At 47.0% G+C, this 17,081-nt stretch overlaps 1 protein-coding gene across 4 annotated transcripts in view; it reads right to left on the bottom strand.

The window, feature by feature from the left end:
- Positions 1-17,081, bottom strand: part of KCNC4 (potassium voltage-gated channel subfamily C member 4) — a 65,870-nt gene that overhangs the window by 11,541 nt on the left and 37,248 nt on the right. For 2 of the 4 annotated variants that reach the window (XM_050956186.1, XM_050956184.1), the window contains one exon: positions 3,128-3,934. The exons of the other annotated variants lie outside the window; for them this stretch is intronic. In XM_050956186.1, coding sequence (XP_050812143.1) covers positions 3,915-3,934 — 20 coding nt within the window. In that variant the 3' untranslated portion in view covers positions 3,128-3,914. Of the gene's footprint in view, positions 1-3,127; positions 3,935-17,081 lie in introns of those variants that run through there. 4 annotated transcript variants of the gene reach the window in all.

Raw genomic sequence — 17,081 nt, forward strand, 5'->3', positions numbered from 1 at the left:
GGACCCCTCTGTATTTTAGCAGCCATGTTTCCCAAATGCTTTTCCAATTGCAAGGGTGCGCCTCTCTGTGTGAACATGTGTTGTGTTCTTGAGCATCTGCATATGTGCATGGAGAGGCTTCCCACGCTGGCAGGGCACTATGGACAACACGGAGGTTCTGAACCTACACCAGTGACCTCAGCATTTCCCATTCTGGCCAGGACGCTGCAAACAAACAGTTTTTCTGCCTCTGTTCCACAAATGGCCATTCTCCTGCCACCTCCCAGCTCTGGCATGTCTGTCTGCCACTTGAACAGCTCTGTGGTGTGGCCTAGCTGGGGTCATAAGGTGATTGACACCTTAAAGCTATCTGCTGCAAGAGAGAATAGGAGCAGGACGCATGCTGCAGCAACGGCAGGAGGGACAGAAGGACTTTTTGGAGCAACAGTGTGGTGTCAGAAGGATATGACTGTAATCAGGAGCAACTAAAATGTTCAGGAGATATAACCCACTCTTGCATGACTTAGGAACATCCTTTGAAGCCATCTTCCCCAGCCATACAGCTCCTACCTTGCACCAGAGTGAAGCCCACTTTGCAGAGGCATAGAAGCCCTGGATAGCATTTGCCTTCTCATGCTTCCCCCAAGCTCCATGTCTTCTGCTGCTACCTACCCTTCTCCCTGCAGGTGTCACAAGGGACATATCTACCATTACCCATTGGATTCCAAAGGGAGTTGGATCAGGCCCCAAATGATCACATAATTGATTAACAGTGCTGGAGGGATGAGAATGTTAACAAGTTGATAATTTGAGCTGGTTAACATTTGCCCCCAAATTAATTGTTTTTGGACAAACTTTTTAATCAAAAGCTTTGAATGCCAATGAGAAAAAAAAAACAGCCACCCCCCCAAGTTTCATCTCATTTTCTCATTGAAATTTCAACAAGATTCATCAACAAACCGACTATTGGAAAGTTTCAATGGCAGTGTAACAGCCTGGCTTTGAGCTAGTGACAGTGCCCCCTAGTGGTGCCAAATTGGATAAGGGACAGAGCACCACTGCCCTCTAAAGGCGACCTAGAATGGCTGGGAGGAGAAGGTCCCTAATCTTCTGCCTGCAGCATTGCCCCAGTTGCTTCTTTCTGTTCCAGCCTTGCCAAGACCCATTGCGGTCTTTGAGCTGTTCATATTGCTGGCTGAGCACCTGCTTGTACATGGTCCAGCCCTGCATTGGCCTAGATGAGTATTTGCTGCAAATACTCGTCTTTGACATCTCCACCAGTGCTTGCCTTGCTCGACCTTTCTGTGATCCCATTCTGCCACCCTGGGGCTGCTGCCAGAGAGTCACCCTGACTTGAAGTTGAACTCTGGGCTATGGAGCGCGGGCATGGGCTCATCCTGCAGCACGGTCAATCAGCAAGTGCCACTGTGGTCCTGCATCACCGAGGTGCTCAGGTCCATTTACATAATGACTCTGAGCTGCTTTCAGACCCAGATAATGAAGCCGCTTGCTCAGCATTGATCTTCTGAGAGCGAAACAGCGGCATTTTGGAACCAGGCCATAGAGCTTAATATAATTATGAAGCCAGTGGTGCAGCTTTCAGCCAACCTGGCTTGCAAATGGCTTTATCTCATCTGAGTGGGAAATATATAGTTTCTCTAAATGTCTCAGAGAGGTTTTATCTTTAATTGATGCTTGGCCATCAGCCACAAAACCACTATCACTCAGTATTTTACACTGCTTTTTTTCTCCCAGTGTTATAGGAGGCCTTTCCCAGCTATAGATTCCCAGGGGCTGAAACCCTCTAGTTCTGTTTCTGATCATCGCATTTCACCATCATTCACAAAAACCAGCCCCCACCTGTGTACATTCTCTCCAGTGTCATTCCCAACATGCGTTACTTGTGAGCTTAAATTAACGTCCCACAAGCTAATTACAACAGTGACCTGGAACACTAGGCAGTGCAATCAGGGCCCCCATGTACACTGCCATTCCGTGACATTTGCTACTCAATCCTTGTCCTGTGCTGGAGAACCTAAACTGTCATTTAAAACTATTAGGGGCTAGATCCTCACCTGGTGCAAATCTGTGCAACTCCTTTGACTCAAGTGGAGCTACATCAGTTATCAGCTGAGGATCTGATTCTATATTTCTAGGCCTTATGACTGCAAAAAAGTTTGAATATATGAACTTAATGTTCTTGTATTGTTTTACATAAGAATGGCTGTACTATGTCAGACCAAAGGTCCATCTAGCTCAGTATCCTTTCTACTGACAGTGGCCAATGCCAGGTGCCCCAGAGGGAGTGATCCTAACAGGCAATGATCAAGTGATCTCTCTCCTGCCATCCATCTCCATCCTCTGACAAACAGAGGCTAGGGACACCATTCCTTACCCATCCTGGATAATAACCTCCATGAATTTATCCAGTTCTCTTTTAAATGCTATTATAGTCCTAGTCTTCACAACCTCCTCAGGCAAGGAGTTGCACAAGTTGACTGTGCTGTGTGAAGAAGAACTTCCTTTTATTTGTTTTAAACCTGCTGCCCATTAATTTCATCTGGTGGCCCATTGTTCTTGTATTATGGGAATAAGTAAATAACTTTTCCTTATCTACTTTCTCCACATCACTCATGATATAGTGCTGTCTTCCTGAATCTGCAGGCAGCCTGACAACAGCTCGGTGAGGTGTGAACAATTCCATTCATTGCAAGAGGTTGTTAACTCTGAAACCTAAACCATTTAAAAAGGTCAACTATTTCCCTGCTAATCATCTTTAAAGAAAGAGCCAGGATGAGTTCTTCATCTACAATCTCATGCTGTCAAGTAGGGAAATTGATATTAAAAACAAAGAACACATAAAACCAGAAATCATTTAAGTGAAGCTGCCATGGAATTTCCAGTCTAGTGCACCAAGAGCACTGTGGAACCCAGGTGAAGCACTGTGGAACCCAAGCAGAATCCAGTGACCCTGTCAGAGTCCAGGGACCTGGACACAGAACATGGGGGACCGTACTGTAGAATAGAGGCCCAGGGTGCTGCAGGTTTATACAGGGTCTTGGCTGCAGTGGGTTTGGCTGATAACTAGATGGATTCAGTGAGCTTGCACAAAAGGAAAGGCAGAGACAGTGACACGTACAAGAACCAATTTCAGCTCCCAGATCTCTTTATTAGAACTCTAGTACTGCTTGACAGGAAGAGGCATGTGTACAGCATATAAGGTAATGGGATTAGTATTGTCTTTGTCACAGAGATATGTAACAGCATTAGAAAGAAGCTAGCCATATCAGGCCAGCCGATCCACCTGGTCTCTGCTATTGCATGCAGTCATTGGCTACTCTAGTATTGCAACTTGGACTTCTTGGAGGCTTCTCCACCCCAACCCCATGCACCTCAGGAGCCATCGTCCAATGGGTCCCAAACCAATCCCAGGAGCAGCCTCTTTTAGAGAAGGAGTCTGTACATTGGAGGAGGCTGGAGCAAACGTCAGAATCTAAAAATAATAATTAAAAAATAGTCCACAGCTACAGCTCGGCGGATGGACACGGTGACAGCACAGATGGTGCCTGCGACAGGGCGTCTGTGATGAGCAGCTGACACCCAGCTATGGTCGTCTGCAGCGAGATCCGGTCGCCGTCTAAGTTACTACAGCAGAACGACAGCAATCACGCCGGCCAACGGGTCAGTCAACGAATGACGGGGAGCGAGAGGGTTCATTGGAACAGTCAGACAGCATAGGAGTTGTTAATGGTGTCGTCAGTAGGGGCGGGGTGAGGACCGTGGTACACGTCAGACAGACGGTCGTACGACACATGCACAACAAGCAAGGTTACAGCGTGGCAGGAAAATCCACTCTCGTCCCCCTCTTTGCTTGCCCGCCGTAGGTACATTTAGACCCGGCAAATGATCTGAGCAAACCCCAGCTTCCAAGGGAGTCAGAGGGGATTCGACAGTCCTGCAAAAACAAGGATTTTCAGAGTCTCACAGCAAAGAGATCTTTGCCCGTGTGGCTGAGAGCAGGCAAATGTGGCCCCACTAACTCGTCTTGTTCTCTTTGCCTGCCAGCGCATGACCAAAGCTTTAAGAGGAGGTGAGGACCTCAGCTTGGGGATAATTAGAAGAGAGGACATCTTTGCAGCTCTCTGTGTTTAAAGGACACTGACATTAAACACACCATGGTACACTCTCCTCTCAGCACTTCCTGCTCAGGGATTTAAATAAATAAAAATAGAGAGACAGGAGATCCATGTGCCTTGTGGATCCAGAAAGAGGGATGCTTTGAAAGGATGATTCATTCAGCTTTCTAAAGCCTGGGTAACACTGAAGCCACCCAGACAGAACAGATGGTTGTTTGAGTGAGTCAGAGGGAGAAGGCTTAAGCTAAATGAAGGGCTGACATCACCCAGGATGGGCACCCCTAGGGCTGGGTACAATACAATCACTCTGCAGTTAGAGTCCCACCCCCTAGCTGAGCATCCCTGGGCACTGGATGAGCCTCAACCTGACTAGGACTCACAAGAGCAGTGGTTCTTAACCTTTTCATAGAATATCAGGGTTGGAAGGGACCTCAGGAGGTCATCTAGTCCAACCCCCTGCTCAAAATAGGACCAACCCAACTAAATCATCCCAGCCAGGGCTTTGTCACACCTGACCTTAAAAACCTTTAAGGATGGAGATTCAATCACCTCCCTCGGTAACCCATTCCAGTGCTTCACCACCCTCTTAGTGAAATAATGGGTCTTAATATCCAACCCAGATCTCCCCCACTGCAACCTGAGACCATTACTCCTTGTTCTGTCATCCAGCACCACTGAGAACAGTTTAGGTCCATCCTCTTTGGAACTCCTCCTTCAGGTAGTTGAAAGTAGCTATCAAAGCCCCACTCATTCTTCTCTTCTGCAGACTAAACAATCACACTTCCCTCAGCCTCTGCTCATGTGCTCCAGCCCCCTAATCATTTTTGTTGCTCTCAGCTGGACTCTTTCCAATTTTTCCACATCCTTCTTGTAGTGTGGGGCCCAAAACTGGATGCAATACTTTAGATGAGGCTTCACCAATGCTGAATAGAGGGGAATGATCATGTCCCTCGATCTGCTGGCAATGCTCCTACTTCTACAACCCAAAATTCTGTTTGCCCTTGTTGCCAAGAAGGCTAACTGTTGACTCCTATCCAGCTTCACATTCACTATAATGCCTAGATCCCTTTCTGCAGAACTGCTGCCTAGCCACTCGGCCCCTAGTCTGTAGCAGTGCATGGGATTCTTCCGTCCTAAGTGAAGGACTCTGCACTTGTCCTTGTTTAACTTCAGATTTCTTTGGCCCAATCCTTCAATTTGTCTAGGCCCCTCTGTATCCTATCCCTGCCCTCCAGCATATCTACCACTCCTCCCAGTTTAGTGTCATCTACAAACTTGCTGAGGGTGCAATCAATGGCATCCTCCAGATCATTAATAAAGATATTGAACAAAACCGGCCCCAGGACCAATCCCTGAGGCACTCCGCTTGATACCAGCTGCCAACTAGACATGGAGCCATTGATCACTACCCATTGAGCCCGATGATCTAGCCAGCTTTCCATCCACCTTATAGTCCATTCATCTAGCCCATACTTCTTTAGCTTGCTGGCAAGAATACTGTGACCCTGTATTGCTACGATTAGTTTAGGGACCTCAGTCCCAACTAGCCACAAAGAAAGAGGAGGTAGCTGGTAGCGATCCCATGCTACAGAGTACCATCACCCCTCATGGTGCTCCCTGAGGGCTGGCCACATAAGCACCCTTAACTTGGCTAAGAATGCCTGGGGCCAGATAGGGTACCAGCCTGCATGGACCCCAGGATTGCACATGCCCTTCTAGGCCTATGTTTCTACTGACAACTCCCTGCATCATCCCACTGCCTGGGCCCACATTCCCAGCTGCCCCTGAGTTCACATCAGGCTGAGTGGAGCTGGTAAATAGCTGGCAATCCCCTGGAGTCCATACCTAGCTAGTTAGCTGCAGTGAGCCCATGTGAGGTTTGAGAAGAGAAGTTGCTATTGATTGTAGTCAGGAAATTCAATAAGGGAACAGATCCTGCAGGAGACCAAAGCTATCAAGGCCCCTGCTTATATGATTCCAGCTAATAAACTGACCAAAATGACTAACAGCAGAATGGGAGTATGATTCTTTTAGAAAAGAGCCTTCACCTTAACATAAAAGGTCACATATTTCCTTAACAGGATATTTAAGAAACAAACAGTCTTCCTAGGTCATCAATACAGCACACTCCAAAATCACTTCAGACCCCTCATTGCCACAGAATACACCTGATACTCCATGCATAGTTGGGTCTGGATGCTGAGGGAACCCACCATGGGACAGATTCTGTTCCCATCTATGCTGGTGTAAGCTGGAGTAACTCCACTGAAGTGAGCAGAACCACATTGACACTGGTGGAAATATGATCAGAATCCAGCCCCGTGATTTGAGGCATTTTCTCTCCTCATCAGGGTAGTGTTATTGCCATAGGAAAGGCAGGATTATCCACAGATGGGCCAGATCCTGATCATGGAAGATTAAGGTTGGAAGAGATTTTAGGAGGTCATCTAGTCCAATCCCCTGCTCAAAGCAGGACCAATCCCCAACTAAATCATCCCAGCTAGGGCTTTGTCAAGCCAGGCCTTAAAAACTTCTAAGGAAGGAGATTCCACCACCTCTCTAGGTAACCCATTCCAGTGCTTCACCACCCTCCTAGTGAAGCAGTGTTTCCTAATATCCAACCTAGACCTTTCCCACTGCAACTAGAGACCATTGCTCCTTGTTCTCTCATCTGCCACCACTGAGAACAGCCAAGCTCCACCCTCTTTGGGACCTCACTTCAGGTAATTGAAGATTGCTATCAAATCCCCCCCACTCTTCTCTTCTGCAGCCTAAATAATCCCAGTTCCCTCAGCCTTTCCTCATGTCATGTGCCCCAGACCCCTAATCATTTTCATTGTCCTCTGCTGGACTCTCCAATTTGTCCACATCTCTTACACTGATGTAAATACAAACTCAATGGACTTCCATGAAGTTATGCCAGATCAGACTTTGTCCTGAGAATTTGTCACTTTTCCCACTGCCTAATCTGCACAGCACAGGATGGTATATTCAGATAGGGAGGGTGTTTTCATTGGATTGGTCTCCTACTACCTTGCCTTCTTGGGTACTTAAACACCAAAAGATTGATGCTCCAATTCAGCAGAGGTCAAGCACAGGCTCACTTTTAAGCATGTAACTGTCTTATTGGAGTCACGGGGATTACTCACACTCTTGAAGTAAGTGCTTTAAACCCAGCTCCTGAAAAGTACTTGGGCCCCTAACTTCCATTGATTTCAATGAAGTTAGGAGCTTGGATACCATTGAGGATGTGGACTTAGGACCTGAAAGAATAGCTTGGACTTCCAAGAAAAAGAAAATACTGGGACCAGGAGGCTGGGCTCTCAATAGGGTTGCCAATTCTGGTTGGATGTATTCCTGGAGATTTGATCACATGACATGATCTTTACTTCCTGGAGACTCCAGGCCAATTCTGAAGGGTTGGTAACCCTAGCTCCCTAAGAAGCTCCAGCTAGTCAGGAAAGTGTTTAATGGGTGGGATCCAAGTTTTCCAGATGTTCCTGGCATTCTGAGATCTGGGGAGGGGCGGGGTCAGATTAGGCGGAATACTGAGAAAGGAGCATGTGCAAATTCTGCTTTTGGGTCTCAGGGATGTTTGGATCCAGTTCAAGTACATAATGCAACTATGACTGCCCCATGCACTATGTATGTGAACAACGCATTGGGAAGAGGCATGAATGAGATCTACACACTGGTGACAAACACATGAACGTGACCTCAGAATAGGTCAGTGCGATGAAAAAAAATGGACTGTGGATCCTTCCTCAGGGCCTGTTGCTCTGCAGAATGGCAGGTGCAATGCCACTGAGCAGCCACCTTTCCCGTATTAACCACGGTCCATCTGATTACATTCTTGCTTTCCCCAGGGTGCAGGGTAGGAATGTACAAAGGCTGTCTGTCTTCACCCTGGGGGTCACTGCGGGAAAGGCAGCGACAGTGGGAAATGACTATGATCCTTGTTAACTCACATCCTGGGAGGAGAGCAGAGCTGGCTCCACTTGTGTGGGCAAGAAGGCAACATTCAACCATAGAAATAAATGGTATGTCCCTGCCCACAAGCGGCTTTCCAGAGGGGAAGAAAGGCCCAGTAAGCAGGGCACTTGGGTTACATGGGATCAGTTCCCTGCTTTGCCACACATTGCCTTGGGCAAATTGCTCAGGCCCAGATTTTTTAAAGGTATTTAGGCACCTAACTCCCATTGATTTCTGGAGGAGATGGCAGTGAGGGGCCAGTGACAAGGCTGGGCTCTGCCCTAGGACACAAGCCTCTACCTGCCCCACCCACCCAGGGGCCCTGCTTTCAGTGGGAGTTAATTCTATTACATAATACCAGTCAACATGGGTTTATGGAAAATAAATCCTGTCCAACTAACTGGTAATCTCATCAAAAAAGATACCCAGTTTAATAAAGGCAATAGTGATGATGTACTATACTTAGACTTCTGTAGGCATCTGACTCTGTACTGCATGACATTTTGATTAACAAAACTACAATGATATAAAATTAACATGGCACATATTAAATGGCCTCAACTGCAAGTGAGGAATTATTGAGTAGATGTGTTTCTAGTGGGGACCTATTCTTGGCCCTACGCTAGTTAACATTTTTATCAGCGATCACCGAGAAAACATAAATGAAGTCTGCAGAGGGCACAAAACTAGGCAGAGTGGTAAATAATGAAGATCGCAAGTTAACGATATACAGTGATCTGGAACACTTGGTAAACTGGCATAAGCAAGCAAACAGTGCTTTAATATGGTGAAATATAGATGCATACATCTAGGAGCAAAGACTGTAGGTCCTACTTTCAGGATGGTGGATTCTATCCTGGGAAGCAGTGAGTCTGAAAAAGATTTGGGGGTTGTGGTGGATAATCAGTTGAACAGAAGCTTCCAGTGTGATACTGTGGTCAATAGAGCTAATATAATCCTTTGATGCATTCATAGGGGAATCTGATGTAAGAGTAAAGAGATTATTTAACCTCTGTATTTGGCACTAGTGAGACTGCTGCTGGAATCTTGTGTCCAGGTCTCGTGCCCGCAATTCAAGAAGGATGTTGATCAATTGGAGAGGGGTCAGAAAAGAACCACAAGAATGATGAATGGTTTAGAAAACTTGTCTTAAAGCGAGAGACTCAAAGAGTTCAATCTATATAGTTCAACAAAGAGATGGTTAAGGGGAGACTTGATTACTGTCTATAAGTACCTACATGGGGAACAAATATTGAATGATGGGTTCTTCAGTCTACCAAAGGAAGATCTAACACAGTCCATTTGTGGAAGCTGAAGCTAGACAAATTTAGACTGGAAATATTTAATAGTGAGTGTAATTAGCCACTGGAACAATTTACCAAGGATTGTGGTAGAATCTCCATCACTGGCAGCTTTTAAAATCAGGATTGGATGTTTCTAAAAAACATCTGCTCTAGGAAATATTTTAAGGAAGTTCTCTAACCTGGGTTATGCAGGAGGTCAGACTAGATGATCACAATGGTCCTGTCTGGCCCTGGAATCTACGAACCAAATAGTGTTAAACATCTGGATCCTAACCTTTCTGTTCCCCCTATGTACAATGGAGATAACAGCACTACACTGGCTGCTTACCAGAGGTGCGGTGAGGATAAATACCTTATGGAATGTGAGGTGCTTAGATGCTATGACATGGTTAGTACCTTAGATCAGCAGGGAGCACCCCATGTGATCGTTGCCTGAGTCTGCCCATCAAGGGCTGCCTTCTCTGGAGAGCAGCAGTTTGAAGCTAAACCGCCCACAGAAATTCTAGCCGCAGCTTCCTTGATGCGGGGGCAGCCTGTTAACAGTACATTAACGTGTGCCAGACCAGACCCTTTATGAAATCGCAAGGGCCTTCACTCAAATACATCTCTGTTCCTTTCACTAGGAGTCTCCTCCACGTGGGCTATTGGAACTGAATCTCCATTGAGACACCAGAGATTGCAGCTTAGGCTTTTCTATTCCTTGTTTGGTTTCTTTAAGGTTAGGGATGACCTATATTCCCCAACATAAAAAAACAAAACCCTTTTAGCCTCAAAAGCTGCAGTGGCAGAGATCAGTTTGCAGATTAGCTGGAGCAGTCTGCCATGTGCCTGCTATATCTCACAGCCTTTATGGGCACAGCACACAGACTGCTGGGTGCCAAGAAGTAGGGCAGGATGAGGGGGGACTGCATCTTGCACAGGATCAATGCAGAAGCAAAGCTTTATTTTGCAACCCAGCGAGCAATTAAAGGGTCTGCTGAGCTTTTCTATTGCCTGGATGGATCTCAGGGAACTGTTATGTTGAAAGGTGCTAATGGCTGCCCTCAGGAGGGTCTTTGATCCAGGGCTGCCTGGGGAGGGGGGAAGTGGGGCAATTTGCCCCAGGCCCTGGGCCCCGCAGGGGCCCCCACGAGAGTTTTTCAGGGCCCCTGGAGCAGGGTCCTTCACTTGCTCCGGGTGGCCCTGGAAAACTCTTGTGGGGCCCCGTCCCCTGGAGCTTCTTCTGCTCCAGGTCTTCAGCAGAGGGGGATCCTTCTGCCTTGGGCAGAAGGACCCCCCCACCACCAAATTACCGCTGAACCGAGGGACCCCCCTGCCAAAGACCCCAGACCCCCTGAATCCTCTGGGTGGCCCAGCTTTGATCCAAGGACAATCATAGACCTCTAAACTCAGTGGTTACATGACTCAATGGAAGGAGCAATTAAGCCCATTTTTATAGCAAACCGCTACGAACAATGCAGGGACTGCCCAAGGCACATGACTGGTTGCAGCTCAGCTGTGTGGGCTGAGTTTCCCTGACTGCCAATGTAGGAGCTAGGAGATTGATTTTGCAGCCTGTGTGTTGGAAGCAGGAAACCTAGAGAAGCAGTTGTGAGCATGACCCTGAGAGGAAGCAGAAAGAGAACTTCCTGGGCACAGAGCTCACTGGAGTGGCAGGTGTGAGGGTTTCTGAGGTCCTGCTGTTTGCTTGATGCTATGAGTTAAGTAGTTTCTACCTCTCATTTAATGAGCCCAACCCTATAAGGCCCAGAGTATTGGCCAAGCACTAGGCCAAAGGGACAGTGAAAATTTTGGTCGCATTGGGGGCACTGAGCAGTTAGAAATTGGCCCTACAAACAGATCTCCATGCCTGATGGCTAAGTTCTGATAGGATATTACATCCCCTGCTGGGAAAAGACAAGCTAGCTCACATGCACCAAAGCCATGAGTAAGGTATGCTGGCTGCTCTCATGCAAGGAAAGATGCCACCAGGAAGATCAGTCAACATGCATTATACATCTAAAAATCTCCTTTTAAAAATCCCTCCTGCTGTTTGTCAGGGTGGGAACCGCCAAGATAGCAGTTGTGGGAAGTTAAAGCACTTGAGAAGTAGCAAGCTCAGTAATGAATATTCTTCAGCTTTGAAAACCTTGGGATTTGTTAGGGAAGCACTGAAATAACACAAGGATCAGGGGTCAGACTAGAAAAAATAGGAGGGGAAAAACTCTCTCCAAGAATATTTATACCACTATAACAATCACCCTAGATGGGTTATCTTCAGGGACTGAACCCAGGAGCTCTGGATCTAAGGGCATGTACTGCTAGATGATAAATAATCAGCCCCATTCACTCAGCCAGTGTAATTTAAATCTTCTTCCACAGTCTGACAACTAGAAAGGGACAAAGACAGACTTAGCTCACATGATACGTAACTAGGCTAGGATGGATTACATTTAAAAAAAAAAAAATCAGTAAGTGTTGGTAAAAAAAACCAAACCAATATCACTGCCCATACAGATACTGACAAGGAGTATTTCCACCAAAGTTGACAGCTAGGCAAAATAAGAAAAATGCTGTTTGAAAACATCAAGTTTGATTTAAGGCAGCTTACTGCATACATTTTGACAGGACATTGACAAATTTGTGTTTTAAGGGTTATAAACCCTTAACTTCTGAATCTCCACATCTACTGCCATTAAATCATTGTCTGACCCACTCAATTTCTGATAACTGTGAATGTTTAAATAGATAAAACTAGAAAAAATGCTTTAAAATAAAATCAATGTTAAAATGATAGAGGAAAATAATAATTCGATTCTGTCAAGCCTATCCCTAAATCAATCCCCAAACCCAGAGGCTGTCTTGTCTGGGATAAAATATATCATTTCCAGCTCCGAGCACGGGTCTCTATCACCTGAGCTAATTCTCCATTTCCTGGTCGAAACAGCATGCTTTTATGCTTTATGTGGATTAGCCACTAGAAGGGGTCAGGACATGCTCAATTGACGAGTTACATATTGTTTACAGATGAACGTGTGGGAGAAAAAGGATTTTGGTTACTTCAGAGGTTTTCTGCTTTAGTGCTATTGTTCTGGCCACCCCCTCGGCCAACACACTGGGACTGAATCAGTGACCTTCAAAGTGAAAAGCCTAGATAACAAACCGAGGCTCTGTAGCCAGAGGCTGTAACAACTAATATCCTCTGTGGATCAGGCACAGAGAAGGACCCGTAAGGCACTCTCACATTATCTTGTGACAATGAGTTCCACGGGCTAATTGTGTGATGTGTAAATAAAAATAACCTAACACCATGCTCTTCAGGTGAAGCCCCAGTGCTCTTTCCTGAGGGTGTATCTCCCTGTGATATAACTGATCCCATGCATGCAGTGAAGTGCCATTTATAGCAAAAGAGATGATCTTATAGGCTTTAATAATCTCTTTGCTCATACTGAGGAAAAAAAAAAGTGTCCTCCAAAGCTGAATGGGGAATAAACTAACTCTTGCTTTGAAGATAGATATGTCTCCAGAAAATCTGGGGACAGGAGGGAGTTCTCAGTCCTTGGCAGTACAGTAGAGCCAGGAGCTTAAACCTGAGTGAGATCAGAATCAACATTAGTGTCACGCAAGTGGAGCCACTCCCAGTTTACTCCTGTAAGTAGCAGCAGAATCATGCCCCAGGCTTCTAATCGAAGAAACCTGGCTCCTCAAAGGGGGCTTTTCTCCTCTGTTTATCTTCTAAAGTCCTATTTCTTACTCCATGTGAATTCCCCTAATTTCAGTGCTCACTAAATGTAGGGCCCAGGTTATGGAGCTCCTGCCTGCTTTCCCCACTGCCCTGTCCTCTCACCATCCTACCCCAAACTCTCTTCTCTAAGGAGCTTTATACCCCATCTTACAATGAAACCAAGACTCAATGAGACCCTCCATTGTGTGAGCGATGCAAATGACCAAACTTCTTCACCCTAATCCTGCCCTGCCTGCTCCCCTTTATCTGTTGCTTCTTTCTGCAGCTAGTGTCTTAATTTAGGACCAGGTGGAGAGCCCTTTTCCACCCTGTTTTACACTTATGCATACAAGTAACTCCATTAAAGTATACTGGGAGTCAGTGATGCCTAGTGCAGAGGGCATTGGATGGGGAATCAGACAGACCTGTGTTCTGCTCCTGGCTCTGTCCCTGACTTGTTGCGGGACCTGGTCAAGTCACTTCCTCTCTGTTTCCTTTGTCTATAGCTCCTTGGGGCAGGGGCTGTCTCTTGCTATGAGTGTCTGCAGCATGCAAGACAATGGGGCCCTGATCCAGGTGGTATGGAGACAAAAATAAACTCTGTGCCTTGGATTTTAAGTCCTTCTGGGCAGGGACTCCATCTTTGTTTTGCAAAGCACCACGTACATTTCTGATGCCTTGTATACAACAAATAATTACAAGGCATGATATGGGAAAATGAGCTTTGTAAGCTTCCCACCCACACAGCTCTATCAATACATTTCAGCCCTGACCTGCAGTACTCCCTGCTGTTCCAGTGCTGGGCTCCCACATACAGCTCTGCCTATGCTCCTCCTTCTTCCAGCAGGATCTCTGGTTTTCCTAGCTTGTACCACCCACACAGCTCTGCTAATCAGCCCTGACCCACAACTCCCATTGCCCTCACTGAGCTCTGCTGCTGCATCTCAGTCCTGACTTCCCAGTCCCTCCCATAGCCCAGTCCTGGATCCCATCTTGGGCAGAGAGAGAGAGAGAGAGAGAGAGAGAGAGAGGCTGCTGAGTTCTCTACAGGCAAACCTGACCACCCAGCCCTGCCTATGCTGAGCTCTGCCTATGTCACACAGCTCTGCCAGGTCCTGACGCCCCATGACCACCCAGCTTAGCCAAATCAGATACCTGATTTACAACACTCATTAACCTGTTCCAGACCCCTGCATTGGACAGGATGGTATGATGCATTCATGGTGATGAGTGGGATTTTTGTGACAGGGATTTAGCACTAAAAAATTTCATGTGTCGTCATTGCTTACAAAAGGAGATTCAAACGAGTGATGGAAGAATCTCTAAACGGGTTTGGAATTTGGAGCCATACGAGTCTCCAGAAGTTTGGCGGCTTCACTGAGCCTCATCCAAACTATGGGGGCTGCAAGTCTGTCAGTAATGTCCCAAGAAGAAGATCCCTGGGAGGTAGGGTGACCATATTCCCCCCCCCCCCAAGGGAAAAACAGGCTATGCTTATGTGGTGTCCCAAGTCCTCTCCCTCCATGTGTGGAGCTGGTGTTGCTGCTCACATGAGCCCTGCCTGGTGGGGCTAGCATTGCTGTTCCCATACACACATTTCTCCTCACCCTACTTTTGACAAAAATGAGTATTTGTCCCATTGATCAGTTGGCAAGAGCAAATGGGACAAATGTCCACTTTTGCCAAAAAAAAGTAGGGATGGCTGGGACAGGGCTTAAAAAAGGGACTGTCCTGGCTAAAATGGGACATGCGGTCACTCTACTGGGGGTTGCCATTCAGGAAAGCAGCCTTTCACTCAGGATTCCAGGGATTTCTGCATCCATCCTGAACCATACTGGGAGGCTCAGATCACTAAAAATGAAAGCAAAAGCCTTTCACACCTCCAAAAAGAGTTGGTTCAGAGATGGCCCCCAAGACCCAGTTCTTCTATAGATAGAAAGAAAGATCCATTGATTTACCCCAGCAGAGGATCCAGCCCAGAGTTGGGATTCAGAACCAAACTTCATTGGTCAGCACTGGGATTCTGATCCGTTCCCACCCCCAGCAAACCTTCAGGTGGATTTTCACAGGAGCAGTTTTGCTCCCTCATACCTTACTGAAACCCAGATGTCCCAAAACCTAGAGCACTAGTAACCCATAGGGCTCTAGTCTGTGGCAAAGCAGAGACCTGAACCCACGTCTCCCAAGTCTGAGAATTTGTTTCCCTGCTAGGAGGCTCTGTCCATTTGCCTCAGACCAGCCCAGTCCCCCAAAGAACGGGAAGGCCAGCCACAAAGCTCGTGAGGCTGTATGAAAACCTCTGAGCCACCACGTTGGGCAGATTCCATTGGAATTGCAAGCAGAGTGTTATCCAAGTGAAGAGAAGATCTCAGAGGAGGCTGTCAGGAATAGGATAACAGCTCATGCCTCCAGCTGATGGAACTGGTGGGGCGTCAGGGCTCTAGATAGGGATGAAAGGGGGAAGTGTCCTAGGCTAGCAGCAGTGTGGGGTAATCCAAGATACCTGCAGGACTCTAGCACTTGGCAATACCACTCCTGTCTGGATGGGGAGAAGATTGAGTCTGGACCTTGACTTGGGAGTGATCTCCCAGGAAAAGCCAGCTGTAGCCAGGAGCAGAGCTCCTGCTCAAAGCATCCCCTCTCACCTGTGCAAACAACACCCTGCCCTGCTTGTGAAGAAAGGGGCAGTGTTTAAAAGATTCCCGTTGTCCTTCAGTGCAGCTAGGAACACTCCAGCCCGCTCTATTGACTTCTCAGGACACCTCTAAGCTTTTAGCTCCCCCAGCTTGCTTAACCTTCCAAGCTGTTTTTGCATCGAAGTCGTGATTGTCCAGGTCCCCCAGCGACTTGCCTTTGAAAACAGCTTCCCTAGTCTGAGAAATTAACCCAGCTAAGAAATAAATAGCAACAAAGGACTTTGTTTAGGCCCATCACCAGACAACAATGCCAAGAGTGCAATCCGCTTTCATAGAATTATTATTTGTATTATGGCAGACACTATCGTGGCCCCGACTGTGACTGGGGCCCCTCACTGCGCCGGGCCCTGCACAAGGTCAGGGGCCCATAAGACTATATAGTCCCTGCCCCAATCTAAATAGATGAAGCAGAATTCTTCTCAGAACAGAGACAGAACTATTTAATGACTTGCCCAAGGTCCCATACAGAGTCTGTTGCAGATCCAGGAATGGCACCCAACTCTCCAGAGCCCAAATTCAGTGCCATGGCCACAAGGCCAGCCTTCTACTCTGAAGCAAGCTACCCCAAGTGCCCCGCACAGCACGCTGTCATAACAGCAGACTCTCACTGAAGTGACTGCATGCCCCGGAATGGGAGCAGGATCGGGTCCTTATGTTATTTGCTACAGTAATGTCTCCTCAGGTGCAATCCCAGTGCAGTGCCCACTGTCATAGCCTGGAATCCTCCATGGGCATGTCTACGGTGTAACCAGAGGTGTGATTGTAGCACAAGTAGAAATACCTGCGCTGGCTTTACCCGGCCTAGCATGGCAAAAATAGCAATATAGACATGAGAGTACATGCCTCAAACTCAAAAACCAATTATTCACATAGCTTGACCCACGCCACATTGCTCCGATTGTGTGCATCCTACAATAGATCACCTGCTTTTGTGGTTCTCTTTGTCAAAGAACCTGTCTGAGCAGACAGAGCAGCTCAGGAAATGCTGGAACCTGAACCCACTCAAGCAAAACCAGCACAATATGAATATGGATGGGAGCCAGAAACCTTCACAGATCCTTTCAAATGTAGGGAAGCCAATCTTGCTGGTTGAAAGGAATGGAGACGTTTTCTTGTCAAGAGGTTTTCGAAGTTGAAACAACGAGTGCTGGGTCCTCAGGGGAAACGGAATGCTGGATGTTCAGCACTAAAAGGCACAAGCCTCTGTCACTTGAGTCAAATGCTCCTTGGCAGCTGTAGTAGGCTCTTATCCTCGTGAGAGCCAGCCACTAGAGGAAGACAAAGCCAGCCT

This window comes from Gopherus flavomarginatus, chromosome 5 (genome assembly GCF_025201925.1).
Source record: "Gopherus flavomarginatus isolate rGopFla2 chromosome 5, rGopFla2.mat.asm, whole genome shotgun sequence".
In the NCBI taxonomy this organism is placed as follows: Eukaryota; Metazoa; Chordata; order Testudines; family Testudinidae; genus Gopherus; species Gopherus flavomarginatus.